This window comes from Macrotis lagotis, chromosome 6, assembly GCF_037893015.1.
Source record: "Macrotis lagotis isolate mMagLag1 chromosome 6, bilby.v1.9.chrom.fasta, whole genome shotgun sequence".
NCBI lineage: Eukaryota > Metazoa > Chordata > Mammalia > Peramelemorphia > Peramelidae > Macrotis > Macrotis lagotis.
This window is the reverse complement of record NC_133663.1, coordinates 78,984,991-79,007,533: the sequence shown is the minus strand read 5'-3', so window position 1 is coordinate 79,007,533 and position 22,543 is coordinate 78,984,991. Positions and strand designations below refer to the sequence as shown.

At 35.9% G+C, this 22,543-nt stretch overlaps 1 protein-coding gene across 5 annotated transcripts in view; it reads right to left on the bottom strand.

Annotated features, from left to right (window-relative positions):
* KANSL1L (KAT8 regulatory NSL complex subunit 1 like) overlaps positions 1-22,543 on the bottom strand; it is a 149,719-nt gene that overhangs the window by 39,716 nt on the left and 87,460 nt on the right. For 3 of the 5 annotated variants that reach the window (XM_074191467.1, XM_074191468.1, XM_074191464.1), the window contains exon 6: positions 21,762-21,966. In XM_074191467.1, coding sequence (XP_074047568.1) covers positions 21,762-21,966 — 205 coding nt within the window. The remainder of the gene's footprint in view (positions 1-21,761; positions 21,967-22,543) is intronic. The other 2 variants (XM_074191465.1, XM_074191466.1) reach the window with 2 other exon arrangements.

Sequence of the window (22,543 nt, the reverse complement as noted above, 5' to 3'; positions counted from 1 at the left end):
AGGCAGTCAGGGATGGTAGATTGGGGATTGACAGAGAGGCTGGATAAATAGCTTTGAGAATCTTCAGTATAAAGCTTATTAATTGAATTTATGAGAGCTAATGAGATCACCAAGAGAAATAATATATTTAGAGAAGAGGAAACAAGACATATTCCCATGAGAATTAGAAGGTACGAGCTGGAAAATCTAACAAGATATTGTGGAGAGGTCAGATAAGTAGGAGAAGAGAACAACCTGGAGAGAAAGGTCATGAAAACTAGAGCAAAAAGAGAATATCATGAAAAGGGTAACTGATAGTATTAAAAGCTGCAAACAGGTAAAAAAAAAGATAAGAATTGAGAAAGGTCATTGAAATTAAGAACTCATTAGTAATTCTGGAGAGAGCTATTTTGATTGAATGATCTGTTTGGAAGCCAGACTTCAAAAAAGTCACCGCTCTGCAGCTTCTGACACTGTTATCATCTCCAGGCCACTCTCTTCTATTTGGGTTTTCATTACTCTTCTTACTTAGTTCTCCTACCTGTCAGACCTCTTCTTTTTCCTCTATACTCTCCAACAGATCCATCAGATTTCAGTTCAAATACCATTTTTATGAAAATGACTCTTAGATCCTGATAGCCCTCCCTAATCCCTCTTGGGAGTTCTAGTCAACATCACCAACTGCCTATTAAACATTTCAAACTGGAGGCCACAGAGGAATTCCTAAATTCAACAAAACAAAGCTCATTTCCCCCCTTCCCCCAAGTCCACTCTTTGGAATTTCTCTATTACTGATGAGGGCATCATCACCAATCTTCCACACCCCAGGTTGAAAAGCCAGGCAACATCTTGGACTCCTTATTCTCATTTATCCCATGTGTCTAATCTATGGTTAAATCTTGCTTTATTCCTCCTCAACAATCTCTTTCAAGTGCATTGTCCTACCACCATCCCACATCTGGGTTTCACCACCTCTCACGTGCATGATTGTAATAACTTCCTAACTGGTTTCCTCTGCCTCAGTTTTCTACCTATTCTAATCTATCTTCCAAATAACTGCCAAGTCATTTTCCTATACTACTGACTATGCTCCTCTACTATTCAGTAAGCTAGAGGGTCTCTTTTGAGTCTATAATTATGAATTCCTGTTTAGGACTCAAAGCTCTCCACAACCTTGCTAAACTGCAGTCTAGCCAGAAGGGGCTTTGAGTTGTTCCTCATACTACAAGTCATACAGAGTTGTCTCCATGCTTTTACACTGATTGTCTGTGTCCAATGTCTTCATTCTTGGTATCTTTGGCTTCAATTAAAGTAACTAAAATGTCCAAAGCCTTTGACTCAGATTCCACTACAAGGTATAAGCCTTCAAGGAGGTCACTAATAAGAAGACAACTACTAGAGCCAGAAAATACATATAGTAGCACTTTTGGTAGTAGCAAAGGGCTAAAAAGAAAGTAGATGCTTATTGATTGCAGAATGGTTAAGCAAAACTGCTTTCCAGGAATGGAAAATGAATTATTACTGTGCTGGAAGAAGTGAGTAATATGATGATTACAGAAAGCATAGAAAGATCCATAATATCTGCTACAGAATGAAGTAAGCAGTCAGAAAAGCAGTATATGAATTGACTACAACAATATTTAACGGAAAGAACAAAATCCCAAAACAAAAGTAAATGTTGCAAAACTACAACAAACATGGCCTCAAAGAAAAAATATTAGGCGACATCCCTAACCCACTCTTTTTCAAAAGGAGGTTCATAGGTGTAGAACTTTCCATTTATTTTTCAATGAATTAGTCTGTTTTGCTAATTTTTTCTTCTTCCTCAATTTTTTTTGTTTGTGTGAGGAGAAAGCGGATACTAGAAAAACTTTTAATGCTGAAAAAAATAAATCAGTAAAATTTTATTTCAAAAAACTTTGCGGCAGCTACGTGGCACAGTGGATAGAGCACCAGCCCTGGAGTCAGGAGTACCTGAGTTCAAATCCGATCTCAGACACTTAATAATTACCTAGCTGTGTGGCCTTGGGCAAGCCACTTAACCCCATTACCTTGCAAAAGTCTAAAACAATAAAACATAAAACCCCCCAACTTTGGCTTTCTTCAAGATTCAGCCAAAATGCCAACCTTTACTGGATCCCCCAGCTGCTTGTGCCTTCTTCCTTTTTACTGTTACTTTCCATTTTATATCTTCCTAATTATGTATATGGTGATTCCCCCACTAGTTTTTTGAGAGCAGTGACAGCTTTTTCTTTGTATCACCAGTACATAACCTGGTACATGATGTACTGGACTGATCGAGTGACTGTATTCAAGCTCATGGGATTGAAGTTCCTGGCTTCAGATCTCCTCTCTGCTACTTATTTACCTAGGTGACAGGGACCCAGCTACTTTTCCATTCTGAGCCTTGACTCATCTAAAAGTAATGGGATCTCTAAGATCTCTTCTAGTTCTAAATGCATGATCCGGCAAACCACTGAAAGCTTTATTGCCTCTTCTAGGAATAATGAGGAGTCACACTTTCTAGAAGGAAAAAAAGGGTCTTCCTTATCCCTTCTGAAAACCTCAGCAAAGGGAGCAGGGCTGGAGACAGGAACTTCGGAAAAGGAGTAGGTTCAGACCAGATGACGCAGTGTGAGCAACAGAGAGAAGACAACTGAATTGAGCCTGAGGAACTTCATGTACCCTTTTGACCCCTGTACTAGTGGGGATCAAGTTTCTCTCTTCCTCAAATTAGAATGTCAGGCAATCTCTTGACAGAAGTGATGCCTAGTCTCCACATTAGAGTACATAACAGTATTTGAACAGAAATAGGAGAGCAAAAGTTGAATATGCATTATATTCCTGGGAAACCTAAGTTTTTCAATATGAAGTATTGCTTCATAGCCAGAGCTTCACCAATATCATATCCTTCTTAAAATATTAGGTATCTTTTATATGATAAATTTAAAATTTTTATAGTTAATTAAAACCTTATAAAGTTTACCTAATCTATATAACACATAAATCTAACATAAATTATTTCATTTGATTGTACAGAATTTCTGACATTTAAATAACACTTTAAAGGTCAAAAAACAGTTTCTTCCCAATGATTCCTTGAGATAGGCATTACAAAAATTATATTATTCTTAAATATCAGAAAATTGAGTTGCAAAAAGTCATCTGATGCCAAGTCTAGTGTTGTTGTTGCTTTTTTTTCATGAAGCCATATTCTGATGATGTTTTTAATTTTTATTTTGAAAAACTTTTGGCCTTGAGTGGTAGTAGCATGACATACTAGATAGTGAGAAGACAACTGGGGTTCAAACCTGCCTTTGATGCTTATTGGCAAGGTTACCCTGATTAAGTCCCTAAAGCTCTCAGAGAGTTAAGAGCTCTTTGAGAATTTTAAGATGTGGGGCAGATATTGATCTATTATTAGTAGAGGAGTTTCCTTATTTGAGAATCTTCTAAAAAATTCTAGGCTCAGTAATTATCCTTATTTAAAAATCAAGTCTATTTAATTATCTAGAAGTCTTCTTCAAACCCAAACTCTTTCTAACTTAACTATTTTTCACCCTCAGGAATTCTACAAAGTACCTGTGCTTCAAGTCAAATTCTGCTTGCTACTATGTATCATTTCCTGTATCCAAAGTTCAATTCAGGAGCAGACATGTAGGAATTAATAACATTCTCCTTCTTTTTGTTTTTTTGCTAGGCAATGGGGTTAAGTGGCTTGCCCAAGGCCACACAGCTAGGTAATTATTAAGTGTCTGAGACTGGATTTGAACCCAGGTACTCCTGACTCCAGGGCCAGTGCTTTAACCACTGCGCCACCTAGCTGCCCCAATAATATTCTTCTTTAATAGGTACACTACCACTTGACCCACCCCATAATTTTTCTTTGCATTTGGTGGTACACTTTCATGAAGATAGCACAAAATGTAATATTTAAAATCAAGAAAGAAAGAATGTTGAGCCTTTTGGGGAGGGAAAGAGTACCATAAATAGAATATAAATAAAATTTATGTTTTGTTTTTGGCCATCACCTTTTGAATACAACTTTTCTGACTCTAGGAAACAATTTAGCCAGTCTATTACCACTTTTCGGTTTGGAATAAGGCCAATGTTTAGTAGATTTTAGTCAACAAACAAAAAAAAACCACCTTTTAACACTTCTCATCATAATGGGAATACAGAAAAGGTCTGGATAATAGAATTGACTTTACAGTAATCTGATTTTTTTCTTAACCAACAACATAATGTATAATGTACTCATAATGTATAACTGTGTGTGGTACATAGGTAAAACCCCAATAAAAAAGTATATAGCTTCAGAGCTTGAGTTCAACAATAACCCCTCTGAATCTCAAATAATATCGACTTTTACACACACACACACACACACACACACACACACACACACACACACGACAAAATACAAAGTCTACAGTAACTTAGGTATCAGAATTTCAAAGTTGGAAGGAATCTCATATACCATCTATTCTGATCAATGCCTGAAAAAAGTATTCCCTCTAAAACAAAATTTAATAAATGGTCACCCCTACATTTGCCTTAAGACCTCCAATTCATGAATGAATTGCCACAATTTTAATTATTAGGAATTTTTCTTGTAATCAAACCTAAATGAGGCTTTTTTTTTGAAACTTCTACCATTTCTCCTGATTCTCCTCTCCAGGGCCAAGAACAAATCTGAGCTCTTTTCTATATGACAATCCTTCAAATCCTTGAAGGTAATTATCAGGAATGTTGCTAAACTATATACTGTATACTAGTTTAACTGTTTCTCATATGGCATAAATAAAGGCCCTTCACAATATTATGTCTCTTCTTTGAATCCTTAGTTTAAAGTTCATACTAAACTGGCATATTGATAAGAATCTAATACTCTGCATGAGGTCTAACTGGCGCAGGACAGAGAAGAGGTTCACAGAAGTGATTTGTACACAAAGTGACCCTACCAGGGTCTAAGGCCAGATGTAAATTCAGGTCCTCACAGCTCTAGTCCTTGACTCAAGAACCACCTATAGAAATAAAATCTTTAATAACAACTGCTCTTATCAATTACTATCAAATCCACCAATCTATCCAGATAACCATAGTTTGTGTGCAAGGATAACAAGAAATCCTGATGAAGTATCTCGCTACAATCTAGGACAAATATGATAGTCAGGTCAATAAACATTTGTTAAATGCCTACAAAAAGAGGCCTTCCCTTTCCTCAAGGGGACCAGGATCTAATGGGGAGGAAAACAAGCAAACATATGCATACGAACAAATTCTGTAGAGGGTAAGGGGGAAATATCAATAAGACTTGAAGAAAGCTTCCTGTTGAAGGCTCAAGGGAAGGCGGGAAGTTCTGATGAGAAACAAGATCATGCTGGACCTTGAGTCCAGAGAGATGAGGCCAGGGAGGCCACGATCCCTGGATCGGAGAGTGCAATGTTGGGAGAGGAGATAGAGTAGGGAGCTCCCTTTTGATGGGATTGAAATGCCAAACACTATTTTGAATTGGATGCTGATAGCAACAGGAGCCAGAGGAATCTATTGTGGAGAGGGCTAATAGACATGATCTCTTTGTCAGCTGAGTAGAAGCTGAACTAGAGTAGGACAAGATGGAAGTGGGTAGAGCCATCATTAAAATCATTTGCACCTTATTCTAAAGGCAATGGGGGAGTCTTGGCAGCTTCATGAGCATGGTGGCACAATGATCAGACTTATGATTTAGGAATATTAAAGTTTTATGGAGAACAGATTAGGGAGAGGAGATATGGGGTGGAGACAGGTTGATAAGGAAGCTTATGCCACAGACCAAGTGAGAAATGATGGATAAAGTGTAGTGTAAGGAGGAATACCACAAGACTCAGCAAGTGATTAGTTATGAAAGTTGAGGCAGGGTGCGGAGTCAATGATGACTGATAGACTTCTGTACTGATGGACTCAACATATGCTGATGTACTCACAAGAAAAAGAAATGTCAGGAAGAGGACTAGGTTTAAGAGGCAAAGATATGAGAATGAACAAGAGGGGGACCAGGATAGTGTCTAATGAGCTATTGTTCACCACTCATTATCAAGGTCAGGGTACAGTACATTCCGCTATGGCTGATCATCCAATGTGAGCTAGAAAGGCTCTCTTACACCTTGACCACAAGATGTCCATTAGAACACTTCAGCACAGAGATGTTTCTGGATTTGTGACACTCACACTTCTTTTCCACTGTTGAGATTCTGTTTTGCTGGGGGAGTAGACTGCCTTCTTTGAGGTGGTCACAACATGCCAGCACTTCCCACATTCTTCTGACCACTATGGGAGCACTTGCCTTGTCTTGTGCAAGTGCTCCCTGAAATAGTCTTTTAAGCAATTGTGCATTTGGCATTGCCAATCAGTGCCTCTCTGCTTTTCTTGACAGGTAATCATTAGAATCCTTTCAAGACAACTCAAGTAGAAGTCATTCCATTTTCTGGCCTGGTGCTGATGATTTTCCAGGTTTCACAGGTATACAACAATGAAGCAAGCACAAGGACTCTGTGGGCCTTGGGTTTGGTATACAGCCTAATACTTCTTCTTTCCTATACTTTTTTCGAAGTCTTCCAAATGCTGAGCTAGTTTTGGCAATGCCTGTATCAACCTCATTATCTATATGGACATCCCTGAAAAGTAGACTGCTGCAGAACTCAAAAATTCTCCCTTTACTGTGACCAAGGGTTGCATGGATGGATGGTGTGCTACTTCTGGTGGAGGACTTCTTGGTATTTACTGTTAGGTCAAAATAGGTCTAAATGGCAGAAAATCTATCCATACTCCATTGCATCTCAGCCTCAGAAGCTGCATATATTTGCATATGAAAAGACAAAATTACAGACTAAGACCTTGAGGATAAGGTCAAAGGAAGGGAAAGGTTTTGGCATGTTTAATGGTATCAGGGAAGAAAAAAAATGGATGAGAGTATGAAAATTAGAGAGAGGAGATGACTGAAGGAGCATTGCTCCTGGCAGGGGAAATCGAGGACATTAAGAAAAGGACTGATGTTGACGCAAGGGAAGGAGCTACCTATGTTTTTAGATCTGAGCAGAAAGAGAATTAAAGAATTATGTAGAGGTGATTTGGAATGTAGAAGCAGAGAAGGGAGTTTATAACAATTTCATTTTTTTCAGTGAAATATGAAGTGAGAAATTTTCTACTGATAGAGAATGCAAAGGTGGAAGTAAAGGTGACTTAGGGTAAAAAATAAGTTTAGGACGGCTAGGTGGTGCAGTGGATAGAGCACTGGCCTTGGAGTCAGGAGGACCTGGGTTCAAATCCAGCCTCAGACAATAATTACCTAGCCGTGTGGCCTTGGGCAAGCCACTTAAACCCATTGCCTTGCAAAAACTAAAAAGGTTTGGAGCAGCTTCTATGCTGTTTGCCATAGTGTCAGAGAAGCAAAAGGATTATTATTCAGCAGTTTGGGCTCCACTCAAGTTGTAGTAAAATCCTAACATCTTGCCCTGATTTCCTCCTGCTTGCATTAGTCTTCCCTAGAGTTTTGAGGTTTAGACTGCCACTTGTTGATCTTCTATTGCAATTCAGGATTGAGTTCTACAAACCCTGAAGCCTCAGTATCTCCTGGAATGAAAACTGTCACCATGCACTCTACCTCCATTTATAGCTTTCCTGGGGTCCTTTGATCTTGTTGCACCCAGACAGAGAACTCTAAGGATGCATGTGACTCAGGACCTGTGCTGGAAAACTAATAGTTTTCACTGGTGCCTGCTTACTGATAGCCAGTCCCCTTTTCTATTTTTTTAAATTTTTATTTATCCTGGATTTTTGCTTTGAGTAGCTGTGGGAGAATTGCATGGAAACCTCTATTCAGGAAGTCATCTTGAACCTCTGTTTAGGAAGTCAACCATTAATTTTTAAAATAAATTTCAATAATGGCTAATTAATGATTTATTTTGAGAAGCAGTCTCCACTTGCAGTTATGCTTTTATTATCAAGTGTACTATAAAGTTGGTGAAGTGTTCAATATAAATAATTTTCCAGATAAATAAAGCTTAACTCTGATGTACAAAACTTCGTTTTTTTAATGGAAGATTTTATATAATATATATGAATCTATCAATAAGTATATTATTGAGTGGTTAGCACAGTGAGCCTCACACAAAGGCACTGCACAACTGCTCAAATGAAAAAATGGAATTTAACTCTCTAATATACAGTTTGTTCCAACACACCAGAGCTTACTTTGGATTCCTCTGTTAAAGCGTTTTGCTTGTTGGTCCAGCACCATGTCTTATCTTTGCTGTCTGTAACCCTCCCTTTCCATCCTTTTCCTTCATATTCTTTTGATTTTTTTTTCTTGTCAATTGTCTTATTTTTTAAAACCTTCTAGCCAAGTAGCTTGGCTTTAATAAACATTCCCCCATAAAGGAGAATGCCTCTCTCAATTTGAATGGTCTATGAAATAACCAAGCACATCCAATTGTGCAAAAGTAATTTTTGTGGCTCTTCCTCTTCTTGCCTCTCTTTGTCCCCGCTCAAAGTTACTTCTTCAATAAAAGAATTGTTTGTCCTTCCAGTTTCCTAACCCCTTCCTAATATCTAGATTTACAGTGTTCTAGGTGCTTCAGACAAGACTATTTAACAGGTAAAGGAAATGCACACACACACTGTATTTATATGTATATATACACACATATATATGTATGCATATATAATATCTATAATACATACACATAGGTCATGTCTATATACATACGTACATATATATATATGTAAATGAAATCTAAGACTCTGAAGAACAAATAAAGGGAATTTATTTTTATATTTGTATGAAGCAAATGCTTAGTCCCCAAAGGAAAGTAAAACCCTTACAAAAAGGAAATTCAAAATCTAATTAGAATGCATTTGGTTTTGTTGTATAATAAATCACAAAGGAAACAAAACCAAATAGCCTTTCAAAATCCAGCTTACATCCTGAATAAAAAGGATTCTCTTCAGGTAAGGAAATTACTATTGGGAAACAAGATCAGAAAAATAATTTTTTCTAGCTTTTTAATAATTGTTTTTGGAATTTTACAATTTTCCCCCAATCTCGCTTGCCTCTCCTCAGCCCCCACGTAAGGCAATCTGATAGTCTTTACATTGCAAAAAAATTTTTTTTAAGTTTTGAGAAAAGGTAAAATATAATGAACATTTCCATAAATGGATATTGCATAATGTCCTATTTTTCATAAGGACTTTTTTAAATACAGCTCTCCCAATTCAAGTCAAATGATCAAAGAAAATGAAGTTTTCAAAAAAGAGGAGATTCAACAAATAATAACCTTATGAAATATTGTGCAAAATTACTAACAATCACTGAAATGTAAATTAAATAATCTCATACCTCAAAATTATAATTAAAGATAATCAAAGTCAATATTGGGCTTTGGGAAAGTAAGATGCTAGTTCACTGCTGGTGGAACTATAAATTAGTTCAATCAATGTGAAAAATCAATTGTAATTATGCAAGAATAAACTCTTCATATTTTAGACTGATATATTATTTAATAAGATTATATCCCATGGAAATTTATTTCAAGAAAAGCCTCTTCTGTATGAAAATATTCACTGTATCACTGTTTTTGATAAAAGAATGCCAGAAACAAGATATGTATCAAATAATTTATAGGGAATGTCAGAACAAATTATGATGTATGAACATATTAGGATATTATTGCTCCAGAAAGAATATGAAGATGAAGAATTTAGGGAATCATTTAAAACATATAAAATTATGCGATTCAAGTCAATAAATATTTGCTAAGTGTTTGCCATGTGCAACCTGCCAAGGCATTGTTCAAAGTGAAGAAAGTGGAATCAAATGAACAATAAACAAAATTAATATGTGAATAAGACAACACTAACAAGCAGTGAAACTCAGGTCCAATTCAAGATGGGAGTTGATAGGTACCACAGTGTTAGAGTTAAAAGCATAGCCCTTTTTTCAGTTAAAGTCCCTAAATGACAAAAGTGGGAAGTCACATACATTGTCAGTTGAAGTCACCACACAACCACAAAGTCTTACTTAATTACTATGGAAGAAACCTGTTTGGGTGCTGGAAGAGAAATTATCTGATACACCAAACAAATCAATTAAAAAGTAGGTTTCCCTTGCTGCAGTTATGTTTGTCTATATGAAAATTCTCTAGATGCAAATTCAGTCATAATACTGTCTTGTTTGCTTTCTCTAATGTCATTTTGAACATGCTGTGGGTGCCTATTTCATATATCCCTTATAGAAGCTGATACTATTAGCAATGATGCTCTGTTTAATTGACTTGACAGTATTTTTCTTATCAGATATATGGTTCCTTTAAATCTATCTATTCTTGATTCATTAGGGTTAGTATTTATCAATAGCTGGATAACTATTTAAAAGGATACTAACAGTTTTGCTTTTAAGTAACAATGAGGAATTGGTTATGCTGTCTATAGTCTATGGAAAAGTCCTGTCCCCCAATCCCATTAACCCTAGAGGGTTCTTCTACAACAAACCTAGATTAATACAATAACCAATATTGTTGCTGCTCAGTTGTTTTTCAGTCTATATCTAATTCAGTCCACATTCCAACTTTTTGGGGTTTTCTAGGCAGAAATAATGAAAGAGTTTGCCTTTCCCTTCTCCAGTTTATATTATAGATGAGAAAATCAGGGTCACTCTGTAAGAGTTCGAGGCTAGATTTGATCTCAGGAAAGTGAGTGTTTCTTGGATCCATATCTGACACTCTATACAGATAAGTCTTCCTTGCTTCAGGCCTAGCATTAGCATGCCACCACAAAAGGAAAGACTTTCCTATGATGGTGTAAAGAATTATATCTATAGTATATTTCAATTTGGAGATTCTAAATTCACTTGAAAACATATCAAAAAACAAGTCCCTTTTTAACTTCTTCATTTATATTATTAATGTATTAATGGCACCATTATTCTCACAAACTGAAAATTCTGAAGTCATTTTGACCCCTTCCTTCTCTCTCTCAACCCTCACACTTAATTACCAAATCTTTAATCTTCTTTTGCAATACTTATAAGTTGCCTGTGAACCTATATGAAATCTAATCTAAGCATTATCCTAATTTTTTTTTAGGTTTTTTGCCAGGCAAATGGGGTTAAGTGGCTTGCCCAAGGCCACACAGCTAGGTAATTATTAAGTGTCTGAGATCGGATTTGAACCCAGGTACTCCTGACTCCAGGGCTGGTGCTTTATCCACTACGCCACCTAGCCGCCCCCATTAGCCTCATTTTTAACACCCTCCATAATCTTATTGCTCCTAATTTATCAAACTCTATGACACACCACTATTTTTAAATGAATTCTGCTTTAATCAAGCCATTCTTCTTACTGATTCCCCAAATACTGTTTGCTCTGTGCCACTGGGTCTTATTATTTCTGCCTACAATGGCCCAACTTGTACTCTTTTCTTATTTCTACTTTAAAGTTGTGTTTTAAAACTAAAGGTGCAATCTCTTCTGAGAAACTTTCATTGATGACATCTGACCACATTAATTTTCCCTTTCTATAAACAGATACTGTGAAGCACTGAAATAATTGTTTTTCAAAACAAAACAAAGAAAAACCTACAGAATCTGAATGAACATTACATTCACTTTTTAAAAATTTCACTTATGTTTTTTCTTCCTATCTCATGGTTTTGTTTCTTTTCCCCTTAGTCCTAATTTCTCTTACAGAAAATGAATCTGTAAACATTAAAAAAATGCATATGTGCCATGTTCACCAATGTTTCACCATTGAGAGGAAGAAGGGTGGAAGGAAATTACATAACTTATAAATAACATATGCATGTGATTAAATATTGAAAATTTGTCATAACATGTAATTGGAAAAATAAAATATCAATTGGGGAAAAACAAAATAATTGCTTTCAACAATAATCTACACTTTTTAAAAAATAATCTGACTAACCCAAACAGAGGCAACCAAACCAAGAGGATCAATAGATCAGCATCACATCTAACACTAATTTTTAATACATAATCTTCATGGTGACAGGAAATGTCAGATGACTAAAACCCAAGCCTCAATCCAGTCTCTTTATATAGTTTATATAGTTCTCATTCAAGTATGTTTTCTTAAGTGTCCATTAGTGATAGATATCAGGTATGAATTACATTGAACCAGCTTGCATGCAAAAAAAATTAAAAATATCAGAAAGGAGGGGAAGAGTAATTAAAGCAGCCAAGGAATTCTTCTGATCAGAAAATTCTGAGGTATCTGTATACATTAAGATTTTTAACATTAAAGAGCAAGCTATTAAAAAAAATTCAGAAGAGGAGCAGTTGCCTCACAGCTCTAAGAAATATATTCTTAACTAAACAAGGGATAGAGGAAAATACAAAAAAATATAATTTTAATTACTTGAAGCTGAAAAGCTTCTGCACAGACAAAAATAGTGTAGTTAGGTTAGGGGAAGCAAATGAATGGAAAAACCCCCAACAACTTTGTATCAAATTTCTCTCACACACACACACACACATACACACATTACACCCTTGTGTGTGGGTGTCTTTGAGTATATATGTCAGGACATTGCTGTTCTCCAGCAGATAAGGAAGAATGTTTCAAATCACTAATAATTAATAAGAGAAGTGCCTGTACAGTATCCTGTAAATTGGCAAAAGTGATTCAAAAAAAAGAAAAGTAAATGTTGGAAGGGTTATGAAATCATGGGCACACTAATACAGTTAGTGAAGCTATGAAACAGTAAAATCATTTTGAAAGCAATATAATTATGCAAATAAAATTACTAAAAGGTTCATACTCTTTGAACCTGTTAGTAGATTTTATAATTCAAGGAAGCCATCAATAAAGAGAAAGAGTCTAGAGATATATCAAATGCTTATAGCAGTACCTTTTTGATAGCCAAGAACTGGAAACAGTAAGTGTCCATCAACTGGAGAAGGTTGAACTGAATGTAATGCAGTATTACTGTGCTTTAAGAAAATAATGAATGTGATAATTCAGAGAAGCACTGAAAGACGCATGTAAACTTATGCAGAATAGAGAATCAAGAAAAAATATACACAATGACTACAATAATGCAAGTAGCAATAATATAACCAATCAAAAGGGAACACTGCAAAACTATAAAGATCAAACATAACTCAAATGAAGAGAGATCAGAGGCCGCCCCAATCCACTCCTCTGCAGAGGTGGAAGATTCACAGGGGTTGCACACTACATATGTTGTTGGGATTTTTCAGTCTATTGATTAGTTGTGCTGTTGTTTTTTTTCTTTATTATTTTTTCGGGGGGGGGGAGTCTTGAAAAATATTTTTTGTCCTGTGGAATGGTTTCTTTGAGAGATGGAGAAGAATACTAGGGAAAAATTATGATTATGGAAAAATAAAAAACTGATAAAATTGATAAAATTATTAGGAAATAATTTTTAAAAACATGTTCAAAAATCCACAGATTGAGAATCCCTAGATGCTAGAGACAAAAAGACCAGAGATCACTGGCAAGTGTTTTGGAATTTCATAATATTTGGAAAAGTATTTATTTAGTACTTGCTAATATAGCATTGCCTTTTTCTAAATCAGTGCCTGAGAATAAGTCAAATACTTTTTTAGAGGGTAAGGGTTGGAGTGAACCAGGGCAAAGGAACCAGGAAAAGGTCTGTAATCACATGCCCCTACAGTCCTGAAAAAATTAGACCTGAAGGGGAAAACAAAGAATGGATACACCTCTTGGAGAAGGGGTATTTTTAGAGGGCTTTAGAATCACTTGAGAGAGGCATGGGGAACATGAGAGTGGATGGAGGGAATCAAACACAATCCACATAATTTAAAAAGGTTTTTAAATTATTAGCAGAAAACATTGTTCAACAAACCAAATTACCAAAATAAGATTAATTCATTTGTAACCCCTAACTCGGAATAAAGAGCTTAGAGTTCAAATATTCAGTAATCTCTTCCTTTATAAAAATAAAGAAATTCAATTTTAGAGAATCTACATGTCTTGCTTAAGGTCACTTGTTACTTGACCCTACAAGGCAAGTGCCATTAAATTTAGGGCTCAACTAAACCTATGGGGTGGAGATTTTCTCTCCTCTTCGTTTTCTTCATGTGTCTACCTAGTAACATGAATTAACTAAGCATATAAGCTCAAAGGTTAGATGGGTCAATTAGTAAAGACTTCATTCTTTCTTTAAAATTATCTTTACAATATCTAAATTTATATCTGTAGTACATGTTTATATGCTGTCCGAAAAGTCTTAATTTAGTTTTATGCTTTGGTTTAAATTCATAAATAATAAGATAAAATTCATAATAAACTAAAACTTAAAACTACACTGATACTTTTGGGATGATGTGTATATATTTATATTTATTTTAAAAAGTAGATTATATTTGTAAAAACAAAATTTTAGCAAGATCATTTGACTTACCCTAACTGATCTTTATGATCATCAACTGAGAAAAATGTATTAGCAATTTAAATTATCTAGGTCAGATTTTGATTACTTCATAGGAGTAAAAAACTATTTCTTAATTGTTCTCAGGATTTTTTTTTGGTCTGCAACTTAACATATGCTCTACCATATCCAGTTGTATGAAAAAACAAAATAGATGAAGAGCAACCTGTTATAAGTGTGTAACCTCCCTTCAAATATCATTCTATCTTGCTATGTGAATTTCCTTAAGCATAGATTTATTCAGAGGCAGCTGGTAGTACACTAGACCTGGAGTCAGGAGGACCTGAGTTCAAATCCATCCTTAACCACTTAATCATTTACCAAGCTATGTGACCTTAGGCAGGTCTCTTATAGCTCCATTGCCTTGCAAAAAATTACAGAAAAAGTATAGATTTATTTGATTGGATTAAATAATCAATGCTCTCATGGCAGTCATTTATTAAAATTAAAATGCTCTAAGAAGACTAATTTTCAAATTATTTATGAATTTTTTTTATAAATTAGCAAATGAATCACTTATTGTAACTCAGAGAAAATTAAAAAGTGAAAATTTAAATGATGATTTGGAAAGGCAGGGAGGAAGAGGTAAAGTCTGAGGGCATTGGTCAGACTGTGGCAAGCCATGAGAAGGCAAGTTGAAATGTAATGCCAACTGATGTCACATGAGAAACTAGGCCACGAGGACTGAAAGGAAACACTCAAAGGCTGAGTGATACAAAAAGTAAAGTGAAGAAGTTTTAATTTAGACAAAACTTCAGATTTTTTTGCCTAGGGAATATATATATCCTAATGGGCTAACTGACCAAACACTTTAAATGAATTCTCTTCTTCATCATTTCCCCACACTACTTTCTGCCTACATCATCTCCAGATACTCATCATTCTGCAAGATGAAGTCAAGTTCACCTCACCTCTCCATCCATCATGACTTCATGTTCCTGTAACTTCTTTTTAGTTTAGACTGTGAGGTTCTTGAGAAAGGGGCTGTCTTTCTGTGTTTCCCCAGAACTTATTAGCACAAGCCTTGGTACTTAATGAAAGTTTATATTGATTCTGACCAGTAAAAGGAAGGAACAAAGAACACACACACACACACACACACACACACAAACACACAAAGACTCAGAGATATAGATATCCACAAACACCCACAAAAACCCATACATACACAAACACAAAGATCCAGATATACACAGACTCACAAAGACCTCTCACACACAGACACACATACATAAGACCCCTATATTTATACTCACTGACACACAGACATGCATAGACATACACAGATACACAAACAAAGAAGTATAGACACATACACACACAGAGTAAATGGTTGCCTGGTATTACTTGATCTCTTCACTGAGAGCCAAGGCAGACACTTGTGCTATGTTAAACAATGTCCACAGAGCAGGAGGGCATCCTTAAAAATAGTAAAAGTCCACATTTAGGAAATAATATTTTCTTCTTTAGTTGTCACATAAATGAGAAGTATTCATTGAAACAAAGGTGATCAATATTATTTCTAACTAACATACGATTCACACAGAAGTATTATTTTGGAGGATAATCTTCATTCACATTTCAGGTGAAACTTTTGACCATTCAGCTATGATTGCCATTTCCTCAATCACTTTCATCATTTGTTTATTCATATGTTTAATACCTGTTATCTTTCAAAAGACATGCAAACACCCATGGTAATGTAGTAAAAATGGCAACACACTAGGTATTTCGTAGACAATGAAGACACACTGACAGGGTCTAAACTATTGTATTCAACAAATATTTAATAAGACTCTACTATATTCTAAGCATTGTAGTCAAGAGTTTGAAATATAGAAATGAAAAATAGTGCTCCCTGTTCTCAAAGATTTTATAAGTGAATGTAGAGGGATATGTATTAAAACAAATATGACACAAGGCAAAAGAGAGCTGTAAGAAAAGCTGAGGAATAACCTCCAGTTGGGAGAAATTAGGGCAACCTCCCAAGGAGGAGGAGGCAGCATTTGGGCTGGTTCCTGAAGAAAGAGACTATCAATAGGCAGTCTATTTTTTTTTTAAAATGGGGGGTTAACCAGGCTATGTAAACCACAAAAAATAAGAGGATAGGAGGGATAAAGTGTGGAAAATACTCTACCTGAAAGAGAACAGGCAGAACACAAAGGGCAGAGAGCTGAACTAAGTCTAGCACTTTGGACTCATTTTTCTTTTTTCATCCTTCACTTTGGGTTCTGCTTACCTATCTACCTTCACAACACAGCTTTCACCTGTTCCTTTCTGCCTCCTCACACTGTCTGCACTGCAACCCACCTCAGCTTCTCCTCATGACTCGCTTGGATGTGATAATCGCTTCTCCAATCTCACTCTTCTTTGATCCAACCTTCAGTTACCAAAATAGTCTTCCTAAGCACAGGAGTGACCACATCATTCTCTAGGTCAATTATCTTCAATGGCTCCCTAATGTATCTCAAATAAAATTCAGACTTCTTAGTCTAACACCTGGGCCTGCCCTTCCAGCTTCCTTCATCTGTCCTCTCTTCTAACCACAAGGGATGACCAGTTGTTTCTTCAGGTAAATGTGGCATCTCCACCCCTTTAACTCCTCCCTTCTCTTGTCTCTCCTCATCCTTTCCTTTTCTATTACCTCTTCCAGAATGTCTTTCATGATCCCTCCAGCTGAAAAGGTTCTTTCTTCAAAGCTTCCTAAGCACTTTGTGTACTACCATTCTCATGAACACTTTCCCTCCTCCCTGCGCTCTCTTCCTCTTCTCTCAGTCCTCAGTCCTCCTTCTCCATTGTGGTTTTCTTTTGTATAGGGAACTCCCCAAATGAGGAGTTCTCCCAATGCAGGTCAACAACATCTATGCAAGCTGTAAGTCTCAAAAAGTGTCCTAAAGCTAATGTGTTCACATTAAAATGGGACAGGAAAATGACTGGCAAGAGGTCCTTTGTGAGTTTGACACAACAATCAGTATAGTTCAGATGTGGGAGCAGAACCCACATCTTCCTACAAGTAGAGCCAGTTCTTTATCTATTGTGTCACCTAATGATTACATGAAGAACTAAATTATTTTAGATTATAAATTCCATAAGGGTAGAAACCATGACTTTAATTATCTTTTTATCTCACCAAGAATTTAGTATATAGTAAATGAATGAATGAATGAATCTTTTATAGGGTCATCAGGCATTTTGGTTTACAAGATCATCTACATATGTATGCTTATGTGTGTTTCTATATAGACACATATGCATACATATATCATATATATTTATATATGTGTGTATACTTAAGGTAACTTACAGATTTTTTTACAGATAAATTAGTCATATGTTGTGTTCTACTTTTTTGAACCAAATTTAAAAAAGGAATCAACTCTTTACCCATGTAGTGAATTGTATTGTTTAAATGAGTTTAAAATTTTTTTTAAAGGAATCCCTTTAAAATTGTTAACAGGTTTAGATGTTAGTTGAAAACCTGCCAGAAATGTTCATACTAAGACTCTACAGACACAAATAATTAAATACCTACCAGTCAAATACCAGATGAGATGAAGAAGTTCTTTCCCTGGAGAGGAAAAAAATAACTACTTTTTTTCATTAAACAAGTATCACTAAAAGATTTACATTCTATTAGGCAGGCATGATGTGGCTATCATCTTTACTTCTATCATTTGCCAAACAATGAAAAGCATAAGGCACTTCTACTCTGGAACAGGATGGGGGAATTCGAGAGAACTAACTCTAACTCCAAGAGTTACAATGCAGAAAGCAGAGCGTCCTTAGTTAAAGTTCTTAGTGATCCACAAAGTGATCTACAAAGACTGTGTTCAAATAACTTTTCTCTACTACAAGTACCTCTTCTCTTACACTGCCCAGTTTTGCCTAGTTCCCAACAGGTCAACATGTACAGCTAATTCTTCAATCTACTAAATTATAAACAACTTAAGAACATGGAACATATCTTTAATTATCTTTCCATTTCCCCTAAATTTAGTACCTTGTTTTGGAAATAATACACATGCAAATTAAAGATTAACAACTTTTTTTAACTCCTCTAGAATTAAACATTACTTTTGCAAAAGAATTATGAATGAAAGATAAAAGGGATTTTTATACCTAGTTAAGTTGGCTAGAGAGCTTAAGAGTCATAGCCAAACTTTAGATGAGTCAAAGTAGATCAATGATAAGTTTTTCTCAAAAGCTCAGACTTATGACTTAGATTAGATAAAGCAGAAATTGTTAACAGTGCCAATGATAAATGTTTCAATTATTTTGAGGTGTTTGAATTTAGTCCTTGCTTTTGCTCTAATTGTATTCTACCCTTTGTGTGTTCCAGAAGTCTGTGATGGTTTAAGTAATTAGAACCAAAAATTATTAAGTTACTAATTCTCTTGGGATACACTATGTAGAGTAAATGTGTTGCTATTTAATGTCTTTTTATGGAAAAATATAATTAAGTAAAAAGGTTTTATGATGATGTATATTCTCAGTTGAAATACCTCATTATTTAACAACAGGGTCATGGCCTAGCCACTATAGTCACATAGAGTAGTTGCTTACTTAACTTAGGTGAAAATAAATTTATGTGATTTTTAGACTCATAAATCAAACATAAAAGTCAAGATAAACAAGCTTTAAAGTACTGAATAATCACTTCTAGGTCCTTCTGTTATTACTTGCGCATATATATATATATTATATATACATATATATATATATATGTATATACCAAAGATCTCTTCTTAATCTAGGTCTGAAGAGAGGTTCTTAAACTAGGGGCCCATGAATTTTTTGTTCAAATATTTTGATAATTTTATTTCAATATAACTGATTTTCTTCATAATTGTATATATTTTATTTTAAATACTTAAAACATTCTGAGAAAAAGGTCCATAAACACAGAGCTTGCCAAAGGGAGATACATCACACAAAAAAGTCAAAAACTTTGGGCTCACTTGTTCATCTTACTCCATACCCCTTTTTACCTCCAGGCTCTGACTAAGCGAGATCTCTTTCAACCCTTTAGATTTGTAAATGAGTGGGGTCTTTACCTGTTTAGATCATAGGCTGATCCTCTTTGGCTCAATGTCAAAACACCTATCACCATCCTGATGATAGTGATTAGAGAAGAAAAAAAAAGTACCCATCAATCCATAATCATTTTGTAGAAATAAAAATCACTGGAATCATGGTTTTAGAGCTAAAAGACATGTTAGATAGAGGTCATCTAATTCAACTTTTTCATACTTTCACAAAGTTCTTTGCACTTATAAATATCAATGATTAGAATGGTTTAAGCTCTTTCTTATTGGAACTATCAATAGGATATGAATAGGGGGCACATTAGAAAGGCACTCAAGTAGCCTGTGTTTACATCTTTAAATGAAGATGTACAGATCAGGCCTGTTTTCCCCCCCTGTCCTCCTGGCACCATTCACCCAGCTCATCATGGAATTACTACAATAGGGAAGCTCAACTAGCCCTCCTCTTTGCCACCAGCTTCCTCCCCAGGGGCCTTCCAAATAAATTCTGTAGCTGTACTCCAACCATAGAACCTTGGACTGCCTAGCCTTTCCATAGCTTGACAGTTTTAAAAAAACTTATGCTGGAAAATACCATCCATATTCAGAGAAGGAACTGTGGAGTTTAAATGAAGACCAAAGTGTATTATCTTCAATTTTAAAAGTTGTCTTATGTATTATAATATTTTTCCCTCTCTAATGTTTTCCTTTCTTCTGTTTGCATCTGATTCTTCTCTCACAACATGATCAATATAGACCTGTGTTTAGCATAGTTATAAATGTAGAATCTATAACCTTTCTGTTAGGGGAGGAGAGAGGAAAATTTAAGACTCAAAATCTTGGGAAAAAATGATTGGTAAAAACTACTATTGTATGTAGTTGGAAAAACAAGTAAATGTTTTTTAGAAAAAATATAATGATGCCGGGGCAGCTGTCTTAAAATGGTTTGGGGCTGGTACCAGGGGCAGACTTCCCCAGGGCTCTATTAGTTTCCTATTCTTCTCTGATACTCAGGCCAAGAAAGTGAAGACCCAGTGTACCCAACAGAGTTACTGGGGAAGTTGGAGGCTGGCCCCTCTGGTAAGCAATGGGGGACCCAGAAAGTAGCCATATGAGGCCAACTGTAATGCAAATGGGAAGACATCTCATCTGAAAAACGATGAAATTGAGGGTGTTTACTTAGGGAGAAAAGATAGAAGACATGTAAGTAGGAGCTAGCCAAGTAGTAATAAGAGAAAAGAAAATAAATACTTTTTTTCCTGTTAAGTATAAGAAACAGGAAGAAACAGGGAGTGCCATACAGAATCCTTTGTGCTCTCCAGTGTCCAGGTGGCAAAAGTAAAGGGACCTCTTCAATCAACAACTGACAAGTGGTGCTGTGCAAATGCCTTCAACACAAATTGGAAGTAGTATACTTTTTTGGGGAGGAGGGGGGTGAATGTCAAAGAAAAACAATTATCATAAACTCTCAGCAAGGAAAGCCCCTTTCCCAGTGCCAACTAGTCACTGCTCTCCTACTTCCAGTGGAAGGATCTCTGGGGCATTAAGAGTCAACAAACATTTGTTAATAAGCACAATGTGCTCAGTTCTGGAGACATGTGAAAGGCACGAAACATAGGACCTGACCTCAAGAAGTACACATTCTGGGGTGGCTAGGTGGTGCAGTGTATCCAGCACCAGCCCTGGAGTCAGGAGTACCTGAGTTCAAATATGACCTCAGACCCTTAATAATTACCTAGCTGTGTGGCCTTGGGCAAGCCACTTAACCCCATTTGCCTTGCAAAAACCTAAAAAAAAAAGTACACATTCTAATGGAAGCTTCAACCCGAAAACGCCCATGTCCATAAGAGATTTATTCAGAGTAGATGGAAGAGCCTCCTACAGTTTTGAATGAGATGCTAGGGGTCACATGCAGTACATCTCAGAGGTGAGACTGAGACCCATGTCAGCATCTGAGGTCAGCATCACCCCCATCCACCTCTCCTGGTTGATGACTCAATCAGAATCCCTGTGATTTCTAGTGGCAATGTAGGTCAACCCTTTCTGGGTCTTAGCAGCCAGAGATCAAAGGGCCCTGAAGTCCCAGAGAGGTTCCCAGGATGACAGAGTCAGTAAGTAGCTAAGTCAGAATTAGCACACCAATCTTTGATTCGCAACTCAAGTTTTTCCACTAACCAGGCTGGATGAGTAATGATCTTTTGAAATTGTGTGCAGTGAGTATCCTATCATATGTGATATGTACAAATACTGATATTTCTGTTTATGTCTTCTCACCCAAAACAATCTTACCTTTGGAATCCAATAACAAGCAGGGCTCAATCTGTAGAGTTTTCGTTTGTGGAAACTCTGAAGTGGCCTTGTTCGGGCTGCTGTGCTCATGAGAGTCAAGGATGGAGATTTCAGTCTTGTTCTGTCTTTTCTCCTTTTCTTAATGTGCTTCTGGTTAAGTAACCAGCTACTGGAGGAAGAGAGCTCATCTAAATTCTCTGAAGCACTGAAATGCCATGAAATAATTTGGGAAAAAATCAGACAAAAAGGAAAACAAAAACTAAATTTAAATTGCCTTAACTCTATTACAACTGCAGAAACTAATCCTAATCAATCCTGTTATGATGATTAGGGGTAGAATTAAGAAAAAATAATTTAGAATGAAAAATTCCAATTTCACTCCTACTACTGCTATATTTCCACTTCTTTTTTCTCCTACAAAACAAATCCTTCTCTAGACTAAATAATTATTATAAGACTTATAATGCCAAGACTTTAAGAAATAACTAATGATGAAAATGAGCATCTCTGCCTCTTTTAATTTTCCTTATATCAGCCAATCAACAATCATATTTTAACCTCTTACTATGTACTAAGCACTGTGGATAAGTGCTGAGGATACAAAGAAAAGAAAAATATACCTTGAAAAATATCAGAGAAAGAGGAAGAGGACCCATACTACAAAAATATTCAGTGACTTTTTTTTGTACTTGCAAAGAATTGTAAACAAAGTAAAGCAGTGCCTATTCACTGGGGATGGTTGAACAAATCATGGTGTATGAATATTATTATAAGAATATAAT